Source organism: Pollachius pollachius (genome assembly GCF_949987615.1).
Source record: "Pollachius pollachius genome assembly, chromosome: 12".
NCBI classification, from domain to species: Eukaryota; Metazoa; Chordata; class Actinopteri; order Gadiformes; family Gadidae; genus Pollachius; species Pollachius pollachius.
Genome location: NC_136945.1, coordinates 12,479,907 through 12,491,141, shown reverse-complemented (window position 1 = coordinate 12,491,141; position 11,235 = coordinate 12,479,907). Strand labels below are relative to the sequence as shown.

The window sequence follows — 11,235 nt, the reverse complement described above, 5'->3', positions numbered from 1 at the left end:
ATGTTTATCTTAGAATATTTATCTGCAGAGATTGGTAATATCGACAGTGTGCGCGCACGTCGGGTTCAGAAGTAAACGTTCGTGCGTTTACAGACACGCGCAAAGGTAGCCGGAAGTATCGATGGTAGAAAATAAAAAATCGATAAATACACAGTGAATCGCCAATACAGGTATTTCGTTGACTGCCCCTTCCGCGAATACAAACTCGATTATTTGCGGCGGTCTACACGGTCGATGTGCTCGACGGGATGACAACAGCCAGAACAAAATCTTCCATTTTAACGAAGTTCCTCGGTGGGGTTTAGCTGACGTGGGGAGAAGTTGAGACTGCCAGAGAGCAGATAAACAAACATAAACAAGCAGGGATCAGCTGAGCGCTTTTCCGATCCGAACCAACAGGACGAAAATGTCAAGCAGGGCAAGCCTCCACTGTTGATTCCAATAATGATGACCGTGATATCTTGATTTACATTGGTGTTAGCTCCATGTCATTTGTCAACATTGGCACACAAAGAATTTTGGAAACAACACGAGGAATAACGTTAGCCATAGACCATTACAGAAAATCCACCATTAGCTGCTGCTGCCGTTTTCCAAGATTAGGTAATACTATGGACCGAAAGTAGTTTTGCTTCAATTAGTCCACTGTAACGAAACGAATACTTATCAAAGAGAAAGACTTCAGGTAATCATTGCTCAATAACTTCGCCTTTCCCCATAAGGCCCTAAATTACATACAATGCCACTTACATAGCATAGCCATTTTGTCTTGAATATTCAGTGGTTATGTCAGTTAAGAATGTGTTTTGTTATTAATTGAGCTTGAATGTACCTCAAATGTTCTAGAATAATTGTAGTCCCTGTTTACGTTGTTTACGAATGCACCCCCCTTATATTTAACCAAACACTTTAATGTAAAACACTCATTTTGTGTAAGAATCAGATCTGAAAAGGATTGCATTTATTTATTTTCTCTTCCAACGTTCTTATTTGTGTGAGAAGTGGGATAAGAATGGCCCACCAGACCACCCCAAGCTCCCAGAAGGCCCTGATGATGGAGTTGAAGTCTCTTCAGGAGCAGCCAGTGGAGGGATTCCGCATCACACTGGTGGAAGAGTCTGACCTGTACAACTGGGAGGTGGCCATTTTTGGTCCACCAAACACACTCTATGAGGGAGGCTACTTTAAGGTGAGCCAAACCGAATGAACTCGAGAAAACATTGATTTAAATTTACATTCAGTGATTTGGCCAAGGGGTTATATCCGAAGGTATAAAAGCCTGTGGCAATGTGTAGTCGTTATCATTGGATGTTTTCTACTTTAAGCAAAAGTTGGCCAGAGAAGAGAAGTGAGCAAGATGGTCTGCTTGTGATTGGGGTTCACAAGCTAGGGTTACCCTAGAAATAAAGAATGCATTTTCTTTTGATACGGCTGCATGTTAGACAAATTAGGCAAATGTAAGGACAATTTGTTTTGACCATGTTAATGTTCAGATAGTCATGGGCATTTGCCATTATTAAAGTGCTAGAAATTAAAGATTTAGATAAAAACCTTTGTCAATTGAACGACAATGACAAGTAGTAAGTTGCATCCACAAGTAATATTGCCATGGTCACATTTAAATAGACTAGTAATCTATGATGCATATACCTTTATCGGATTCCCTTTAGGCCCACATCAAGTTCCCGATCGATTATCCATACTCGCCGCCAACCTTCCGCTTCCTCACCAAGATGTGGCATCCCAACATCTATGAGGTATAACATTCATATAAACTCCAACACTCCTATGGGTTGGACATCTTTTTGAACATGCAATTCATTTTTTCATATTCATTATGTAACCAAGTATATAATTTCTTATTTGTTTTTTAATTTGTGTCATTATTTTACCATTAGTAGTCTTGATATCATGTTGGTTTCTGCATTTTAAAGTCAAAATCTTTTGACTGTTTCCACATCACCTTCATAGTAGCTAAATTTATGAAACAATACTACCAAACAACAACTTTTCGTTATTCGATTTAATGATTTGTGTAAGGCAATATTTTCTGTGAGCTTGTCAGACTGTGAGTTCTGGTTGGTCTTTCCAGAATGGGGACGTTTGCATATCCATCTTGCATCCTCCTGTGGACGACCCTCAGAGTGGAGAACTTCCTTCAGAAAGATGGAATCCCACTCAGAACGTTAGGTAATAACATCTCGCCGCTAATCAGTTACGTCCGTGCCCCTTGTGGATGTCATGTGGTCCAAATTGAAGATGCACAACCTTTTGATTACTCTTTCTATAATAACGGCTGACCGAATGTAATTCAAATGCCATAAGACTCCAAATGGTGTTTGCTGCTCTTTAGCACTGTATGCATTTAGTATTTATATTCTATAGAAAAAGAGGTCCAGGTTTTTAGATGATAGACCTTTCCATAAACAGCAACATTTTCTGAAGTCATTGTGTTTGTTCTTATCCCTAGGACCATTTTACTAAGTGTAATTTCTTTGCTCAATGAGCCCAACACGTTCTCCCCTGCCAACGTGGACGCGTCCGTCATGTTTCGTAAGTGGCGGGACAGCAAGGGCAAGGATAAAGAATACGCTGAAATCATCAGGTAATACGCCAACAGCAATACGCCATCAGGGTATACAGATCTAGACACTAAGCTACATGTAATTAAACACTGAAACGTGCAATGAAGGAATTGATATCCTGCCTTATTTATGATATGTCAGTTCTACTAGTTATATATATATATATATGTGACTGGAGTTAATTTGAGTAACATCATCTTAGAGGAGAATGCATCTCTGTTAATTCTCTAATCTTGATAATGTTAAATATTCAGGAGAACTTATTGTAAATTATCTGGTCAAATACCGGGTAGAGCTCGTACCACTGAAGCTCAGTCCTTACCTTAGCAACCCAGATTTGATTCCTGCCCGTGGTCCTTTGCTGCATGCCTTCCCCTCGCTCTCTCATACCTTCCTGTCTATCTCACTCTATCGTAAAGCATTAAAATGCAAAAATAAATAAATATGAGAACAAGACCGATATAAATCCCAAACCTTTGGAAACTATAGTAGGAGTCATCGCATCATTGATTTAGTATTTGGTCTAAATAGCTTTTATATTTTATGATGAAATGATACCACTGGGAAATACTGGGGCTGGGTAGGAATGTTTGAATCATTGATCAAATATCACAATGCAAGCCGGTTATGTTTACAGTGCGGAATCTACAGTCAACCCACCTGATAGTTGGGGAGCTTACACAAGTCCACACAAATAAGACAGAGGAATACCGTGGCATGACCTACTGGATCCACGTGTGAACTGAGTATATACGTGAAGCTAAATGTGTAGTTGATCAACAACCTGTCCCTCCTCGGCCCGGCAGGAAGCAGGTGCTGTCCACAGCAGCAGAGGCGGAGCGCGACGGGGTGAAGGTGCCCACCACCCTGGCAGAGTACTGCGTGCAGACCAGGGTGCCGTCCCAGGACAGCAGCTCGGACCTGCTCTACGACGACCTCTACGATGACGACATGGAGGAAGAGGACGAGGACGAGGACGAAAGCGAGATGGAATCTGGCGGAGAGGCCAGCACCACCGGGGGCAGCGGCACGTCCACCCGCCGCTATGACAACCAGGACGACTCCGGCAACGAGGACTCATGATGACCTGACTTGGTCGTGCTGCAACCGCCTCCATTTTTTAATTTCTTTTGAAATTGAAGTGTGTGTGTGTGTGTGTGTGTGTGTGTGTGTGTGTGTGTGTGTGTGTGTGTGTGTGTGTGTGTGTGTGTGTGTGTGTGTGTGTGTGTGTGTGTGTGTGTGGGGGGGGTTTGAGTGAGTGTACTTGTCTTTGTGTGTATCAGTCTGTTTGTGTGACTGGCTCTGATTGAATTTGTTTGTTTTCTTCAGGAGTCTGAATAAGGTAAAGTTTGTGGCTTGACCCTCTTAACGGCTGGCTAACTCATTCTGTATCTGTCCTGTCTTTCGGATCTCCTTCCCTCGTCGTCATTTCAGTCAGTCATTTTGTGTGCCTCTTAAACATAGCTAATTTGTCTTTCTGTCCCAAATTTGATGCATCCTACTACATCCTGCAAACAAAAACGTACCTTCACACAACACACATCTGGACCAGTCCCCTGTACATCTCCCACTTCACATCACATCATAAGGAAAAGAAGATATGAGGAAGGACAATGTGAAGAACATGACGGTGAGCTCTCCTGACACTGGATGGAGTATCCCAGGTGAACCTAAACCTCACGTCTCTGCCTCTTAAACCTCAGGGCCTCTGCAGACTCTATGCCAGGAGAGGAATAAGTCAAAGTAAAAACTATATGCCTCCTCACCTTCATTTTCCTCTTAGTTTTGTCTCTGTGGGTGTTGTTCGAGGACAGGGATACATGATAAAAAATGTGTAAATACAGTATCCCACCACCGATAAGTGTAGACTGAGTTACTCACGGTCCAGAATAGCCTATTTTTTTTCGTTCTCGGCGAGTCAAAAATCTGGACATTTAACGAAACTTTGCACTATGTGAACTTTTCGATTCCATTCAAGTCCCAAAAATATTGTTACTTTTTGTGCTTTAATTGAGCCAAAACATTGTTACCCCAAACAGGACAGAATAACGTATGTTGAGTGACGGAAACTAACATTCAAACATTTTATTGCAATCAATCTCAACAAAAGTACCAATTGTTTTTGTGATAGTGTGCACCTTCTATTATTGGACTTTTACTCATGCCTTTCTCCACTCTGCCTCTTCTTCAACTGGTTGAACATCTTGTCACCTTAGAGTTGTCTGAATTAACCCCAATGGTTTGTCCAGTTGGATAACTGGACAAACCTTCCACATGGCCTGTGTTCTGTAATCGTTTCTGGCAGCCTGCACGGGCGTGGATTTGACTGGTTTAGTTGAAATCTCTCTTCAGCCTGAATTGAGAATCACAATGTGACTAATTATGTTAAAGGTATGATCCTAACAATGAAAGCCATGCTCTGTTTTAAGTTATCCTGCTTGACGCTTCTTTTTTTAAACGTTTTGATTCTAGTCATCACATTTTGCAGAGCCAAGGACCTGGCGTACCTTTTTATTACACACACACACGCGCATACACACATGGATGGACTTACTGCCAAGGAAATCCAGTTGGTCGACAAAGATCGACAAACTTTCAAGTGCTATAGAGGGATTGATGCATGTAGATGGTTCTCTCCTTGTTCTCCTGGAATCCCTGAAAATGGATCTTGTGACTCTTGACTGTGAAACAAAATGCTTTATCTTCCATATTGCTCACCGCATTTGGGACACAAAGGTGAATGAGGAAAGAACTCCTGCTCACCGAATTGGGCCAATCGTGGATCTAGCGGTCATTCACATTACAGGGATTGACTGCATGCTATGGATCTCCTCCTCGCCCAAGAGCAGAAGACTGATGTCAATTCATGGGAGGACTGATGAGCATTAAGAGAACACATTTTCACAACCCATGTCCATGTTATATTCAGAGAGTAGAGCCAGCAGTAGTTCCTCTTTAGGGCTCGTCTTCGGCTTAGCTGATAAAAAGAGGAAATGTTATATCTTAGAAGTCACCCTTTTTTGTAACTTGTTCGTTGCCTTTTTTGTTTTTTTGTTTCCTTAGAATGTAAAGACCATGAAAAGGTTCCCAACACCCCACACACACAAACACACCCACTACACGCACACAAGTATCTATTTGAAAAAAAACATTTGAAAGTGTATATGGAAAATATATATATCCATTTTTGGGGTAGGTCAAAGGTGGATTCACTTAGTTCTTTCCATCCATGAGTGTGTATTTGGAGCATGTGTTTTCTGTGCCCTAAATGCCCTTTTGAGGATGAAGGCTACGCACTTATTGGACTGAGAACTGATGTAGCCACCCACAATCTTATGTGTTCACTTGGCCTAGTTTGATTGTCTGATGCTTCATTTCGTTTTGTTTGCGAGGATACAAATGTCACGAGATTTATATTGTATGAACTACATTGTTGGGTTTTTGTTTGTGATTTTAGCGTCAGCGTTTGACTGACATGCCATTGGAAATTGACAATGCATTGAGGGGTTTTGGCTTGATAAAGTGGGGGGAACTATTGCAAAAGAAACATACAGCATACAATTATTGTGAAATGTTGGCAATTTATCCAAATAAAATAGTTTGTCATTGGAGTACTTTGTAATCGGTTTTCACCTTGTTTGTCATTATGTAGCTGTTTGTTTAGATTTAAATAGATACTTCAATCAATTATTAGTAATTGTACCAATTGCAAACACAGAATTTGAAACAGGCAAAATGGTGCTGACACGCTCAGGGGGACGAGCAGACTCCCAGTAGGGCTGTTGCTAACATGTGTCTTTACTGTTTGTCTCCTATCTCTGACTTATTGCTCCTCCTTGATGGCTTGTCCTTCCACAGAAGCTAGGCAGTGACTAATTAAAAGGGATTGAAAGGTACAAGCAGCATCGGCATTGCTCCCAAAACCATCAAAATAGAACAAACATAAATTAAAATAATTTATTTACTTGTGATTAGACAGATTATTGCAAAAGAAAAGTGTGAGGCAACATGTCAGTTGCTCAACAGCATTACATTTGATATTATCATATAACCCAATGAGGGCATTGTACTAGCCTCGTGAGACCATCCAGATCACACAAGTTCACATTCGGTTTCTTTCTGCATGATGGTTTCGCAATATTGCAAAATGCAAAAGACAATCAGGATAGTCTCACAAGGCTAGTATTGTCCAGACAACTATATTGTGTTATGTTAACGGAACCTAAATGTAAAAGGGACCATTCTAACACTTGTTAGACAGTGATTAGAATGTTTTTGGATACAATTATTTGCGGAAATTAACTTTAGCAAACAAGAAAATAAAAACTGAAACCATAGAGCCCACAATAGCAGCAATTTTATAATAGAACTGGCACATGAATCGTATTCTCATGTTTTCCCAGTTGGTCTGCTTCTGATCAGACCGATCCCTATTCAGTCAAAAATGACTTATTCTACTTCATGCTCTCCTTCTGCATAGGCTCTCTGTTAGTGTTCTGCATTGTCTTTAGGTAAGGTGTTTCTGTGCTGCCTTCAAGGTGTCCTGGAGGTCTTTGTACTGTGCCAGGGAGCAGGCCTCTTCCAGAGGGGCCCAGCGGTAGTCCTGGTGCTCTTCAGACAGAGTCACGGTCGCCTCTGGGTCTCTCAGCTCGGCGAGCCAATACAACACTTCCTTGGGCTTCCCCTGCACCTCATAGCGGAGCTCCTTTACAAAGTCTTCAACCACCCGAAGATGCTTGGCCCCAAAGCCTGCCTCCTCCTGGGTCTCCCTCAGGGCTGTGGTGAGGTCATCCTCCCCTGGGTCTACGTGACCTGGCCATATAAGGGGTAAGAGACAGTTGGAGTGATAGTTGTTTGGTTGTATAGTTGATAGTGGTATGGTTTGAACATTTCACATAGGCCTAATATGTTATACCTTTAGGTGGGGTCCAGTGGTGTTTTCCGTAGGAGGTTTGCAAGAGAAGGTACTCAATGTTATTTGGAGGTGTAGATCTGGCTAAGCGACGGAACACTATGAAGCCACATGCTCGCAGTGCCGCCATCCTGTTAGAACATAAATGCTCCCGTCAATATGTCTGTATGCCTGTAGGTGCCAATACGTTATCTGATAATATAATAAGTAAATACTGGATTCATTTATCAAAAAGGTTAATGACAAGTATGTATTTCGAAGAGTTTTTGATGAGTAGGCTATAGTATCGTCACGTAGTGTCGTATTATTAAACGATAGGCACACGAAAAGCATACTCCCAAAGCGACTGATCCAGATCAATGTTACCTCCTCAAAAAGAGCAAACTAAAAAGTCCGATGAATCCAGGCACATGGATTCAGATGACACCAGTATTGTTAACACCGGATAGTGCTTGTCTGAATGACGCAAAGATACATGCTACTTTTATAAAGCATCTCCTTTTATTTGTATAAATTATGTTAATATTATACAAAGGCTTATAACTTACAATGATTTATTTCGATACGGCTCTGTTTTTACTGCAGTTTAGGCTCTTTGCATTACCGATCAAACTAAAACGCTTCCGTCAGCTTCTGAAAGCTGATTGGTTGGAAGAAACTAGGGGGTAACAGAGAAATAATTCCGGCTTGCAAAGCAAACTAAAATATTGGGTCCACTTTTCTATTGCATCATAATGGTATATGATATAGTAAAGTATAGTATGAAAAGCATTATAGGAATGGTATTGAATAAGGATAAGAAATATGATCATTTATGTGTGTTGATTACCAATTGAAAGTGCAGGGAAATTAATTTACGTGATTCATGTGTTAAATCCATAGACTTAATTGAATTGTGAATTATGACGAATAAACTAATTTTTGTTGGACCGTTTGCGAGCCTCTGGCAGACAGTGATAAGACATTTACGCAATATAGTCAACGTATACCTGCCTGGGGGTTACAGATAACGATGAACTCAGTGTTTGGCCTCCTTCCCCAAATGCTGTCAGAGCTCTTGTTGGCCTTTGGTGAAGAAACTGCTTTGCTGAGTGCCAAGGTAAAGAAACCAAACTTTTGAAAACAGGAAATAATTGACACAGAAAGGAAATTGGTATTACAGTACTAGGCAAGAAAGTGTCAGTGGAAGAGCATTATTATACAGTACCATGACTGGTACATTTCTGGAGTAGTTCTTACATAGTATGTTATTCTCTAGTTTAGTTTGAGGCAACTCCAAATGGGGTTCCTGTTGTTCAAAAGTTCATTACTCTTTCTGGTACATACCACTTTGGTATGTATATGTTTACATGCATTACAGATATGGTTATGATATGATATGGTTTACAGCATTGAGATATTTTGGGTTAAACATCACTTTATTTTTACTCATAGTTTGCTCTGATTTTGTCATCACTAGAAGCCCAATACTTGTGTTGGAAAAGCGGACAGATATACAGCCGTGTCTCCTGGCATCATCTCTGTCACACTATGTTAAGATTATGTAACTAATGGTTTCTCTGTCGGTACGCAGAACTTGGGTACTGACAGAGAACTAGGATAAATGTATGCTTCTTAGGTTTTTGGTCAAATACAAATATATTTCCTAAAAAAATTAGGCTGGGTACGATTATTTGTTATGAACTTATCAACAACGTATAATAATAAAAATGCAATAATGCAATATTCTCAATGAGCCTGAGAACAGGCAAACCTTGGATACCATTAAGAAAGAAAAGTGGTGCTCTAGCAGTGCTTTGAAATAATATAACACATTTATAATTTTATAAATATGTATATTTATGTTTGAATGCTTCCTGTGTTTTGGAGAATTGTCTCATGCCATGGAAGGGAAGAAGGATGCCAGAGGAGAGGCCTACTTCGTGGGGATGAGAGAGGAGTTGATTGAGGCCAAACGCTCCATCAGAACACTAGGGGGAAGAGATGTGTTGGTCATCTACCACCTGGAAACTTTCTATGCTATGGACTCTCACTGTTATCGTGAGTAACTTTTGAAACCACGTTTGGAAAAAAGATAAGGCTCAACTGCTTTTAATTGTAGATGGGGGGGGGGGAGTGAAGAGAACAGCTATTAATTAATTGTGTGTGTGAGCGTTCGTAAGTGTGTGCCAGTGTGGCTGCTATGTGTGCAATAGGGCGTGTATGCTTGCGTGTGTGTGCGTGTGCGTGTGTGTGTGTGTGTGTGCGTGCATGTGGGTGCTTGCGTGTGCGTGTGTTTGTGAAAATGTGTGTGTGTGTGTGTAACTCTTGAAAAATGCTGCCGCTGGGATAGGCGGTGTGTGGGCTTTGAATACCTTGTGTGACTGCTTGCAGTCCTAGTCAATTAATTGTCATCATTCATTCTTATAATTTGTCACTTATAATCCCAAAATCCAAAACCTTATCATGATTTACCGAAACCTAAAATGACCATAACCTTTACCTGCTTTTTGTAACTTACAAGCATCCAAAATACCATGGCTTAATATATGATCTTGTTGTTTATCACTGATAACCTCAAAAACCTTGTTATCTATGGCCGGGTGTGTCCAACAGTCGTAAGGTGCATTCAGCCAGCAAAATGTTAGGATCCTAAAGAGGGTTTTCTTACTTTGCAATTCAGTGATTATTGTGTCCCCTTTGAAACAGATGAGGCAGGAGCTCTGCAGACTGGGGACATTGAGGTAAGAGTTCCCATAGATTTGTGTACTTGTGTACTTTATAACATTATTAACTCTTTTTTGCTTTTAATCTATCCAGTGGACATTTTAGGCTAAATCCCCACGATATACATTGAGAAAAAACCCAGACACAAGTTAAACTTGTTAAACTTGTTAATAAAGTAACATTTCTTTGCACGCCCAAGTTAGAAATGCAAAGCCCTTACACAATTCAGTTGCAACGTCCCCAGGTAAAATACTTTTTGAAAGAGATTTCCTCAAAGAGGATGTTGTTTATTTGTTAGTTTTCAAAGTTGTAACCTTCTTGCAGGAATTGGGCGGCAAATTGTGCATTATATGTCCAAACCACAAGTACAAGATAACGTTGGCTGAAGGGGAGGGGTTATACAAGTACACCGACCCCAAGGAGAAGTCCCCTGTTACCAGGTGGCTCTCTAAGGGCCCGAAGCAGAGAGTCCACTCCGTCACCGAGGCCAACGGGGAGGTCTACGTCAAGCTGTCGGAAGACCCTCAATGGCGGGAGTCAGACTTCTACCAGGGAGAGAGGGGCAAGGTGCAGAGGGCCAAAGTGGAGGAGGCCAAAGCAGCCAAAGCAGCTAAAGCCCTACAGGAGAAGAAATCCTGATCGTATGGAGGAAGCAATATATAGGCCATACCGATGTTTGTAATTGGTATCTGTAGACGGCATGACAATGGTTGACATTACTAGCTGGTATTAACTAATTAATATTGCAGGGAAGAAAACGGATTCATCAATTGTCTATGTGCACCCATGCAGCTATGTTGGCATTGAAAGTAATCAATAGTGATCATGATGGATAAATAACCAATATCATTAGGTGCCTTTAGTAGCTTCTGAGTATCATATTGGCCAAGACATTCCATATCGGTTCATCCCTACTTGATAGTGATGCTGTGGATCTGGGATTTTATCATAGTGGACAATGTGTATTCATTAATAAATGAAGTGAATGTTGACCTGTATCTTTTCCCAGTAAAATGTTCTGTTCTGCTTAAG

At 40.9% G+C, this 11,235-nt stretch overlaps 3 protein-coding genes across 8 annotated transcripts; 2 read left to right on the top strand and 1 right to left on the bottom strand.

Moving 5' to 3' along the window:
• The first annotated feature begins 100 nt into the window (after positions 1-100).
• ube2r2 (ubiquitin-conjugating enzyme E2R 2) lies at positions 101-6,185 on the top strand. Of its 4 annotated transcripts, none has more exons than XM_079748084.1 (6): positions 101-603; positions 1,003-1,189; positions 1,671-1,757; positions 2,093-2,190; positions 2,471-2,605; positions 3,392-6,185. In XM_079748084.1, the coding sequence occupies exons 2-6, from the start codon at positions 1,013-1,015 to the stop codon at positions 3,666-3,668; spliced, it is 774 nt and encodes a 257-aa protein (XP_079604210.1). In that variant the 5' UTR covers positions 101-603; positions 1,003-1,012; the 3' UTR covers positions 3,669-6,185. The 4 variants fall into 4 exon arrangements, with proteins under 4 accessions (XP_079604210.1, XP_079604209.1, XP_079604208.1 ...); XM_079748083.1 differs by having other exon boundaries at positions 1,000-1,189; XM_079748082.1 differs by having other exon boundaries at positions 101-685.
• Positions 6,186-6,550: 365 nt separating this feature from the next.
• On the bottom strand, positions 6,551-8,131 carry nudt2 (nudix (nucleoside diphosphate linked moiety X)-type motif 2). Of its 2 annotated transcripts, XM_079747475.1 has the most exons (4): positions 8,046-8,102; positions 7,864-7,953; positions 7,501-7,628; positions 6,551-7,397 (listed from the first exon to the last, which is right to left on the bottom strand). In XM_079747475.1, exons 3-4 carry the CDS (start codon positions 7,625-7,627, stop codon positions 7,093-7,095), a joined length of 432 nt encoding a protein of 143 aa, XP_079603601.1. In that variant the 5' UTR covers position 7,628; positions 7,864-7,953; positions 8,046-8,102; the 3' UTR covers positions 6,551-7,092. The 2 variants fall into 2 exon arrangements, with proteins under 2 accessions (XP_079603601.1, XP_079603600.1); XM_079747474.1 differs by lacking the exon at positions 7,864-7,953 and having other exon boundaries at positions 8,046-8,131.
• Positions 8,132-8,527: 396 nt separating this feature from the next.
• Positions 8,528-11,201, top strand: rfesd (Rieske (Fe-S) domain containing). Of its 2 annotated transcripts, XM_079747482.1 has the most exons (5): positions 8,528-8,596; positions 9,367-9,537; positions 10,186-10,220; positions 10,403-10,447; positions 10,528-11,201. In XM_079747482.1, exons 2-5 carry the CDS (start codon positions 9,381-9,383, stop codon positions 10,840-10,842), a joined length of 552 nt encoding a protein of 183 aa, XP_079603608.1. In that variant the 5' UTR covers positions 8,528-8,596; positions 9,367-9,380; the 3' UTR covers positions 10,843-11,201. The 2 variants fall into 2 exon arrangements, with proteins under 2 accessions (XP_079603608.1, XP_079603609.1); XM_079747483.1 differs by lacking the exon at positions 10,403-10,447.
• The last annotated feature ends 34 nt before the right edge of the window (positions 11,202-11,235 follow it).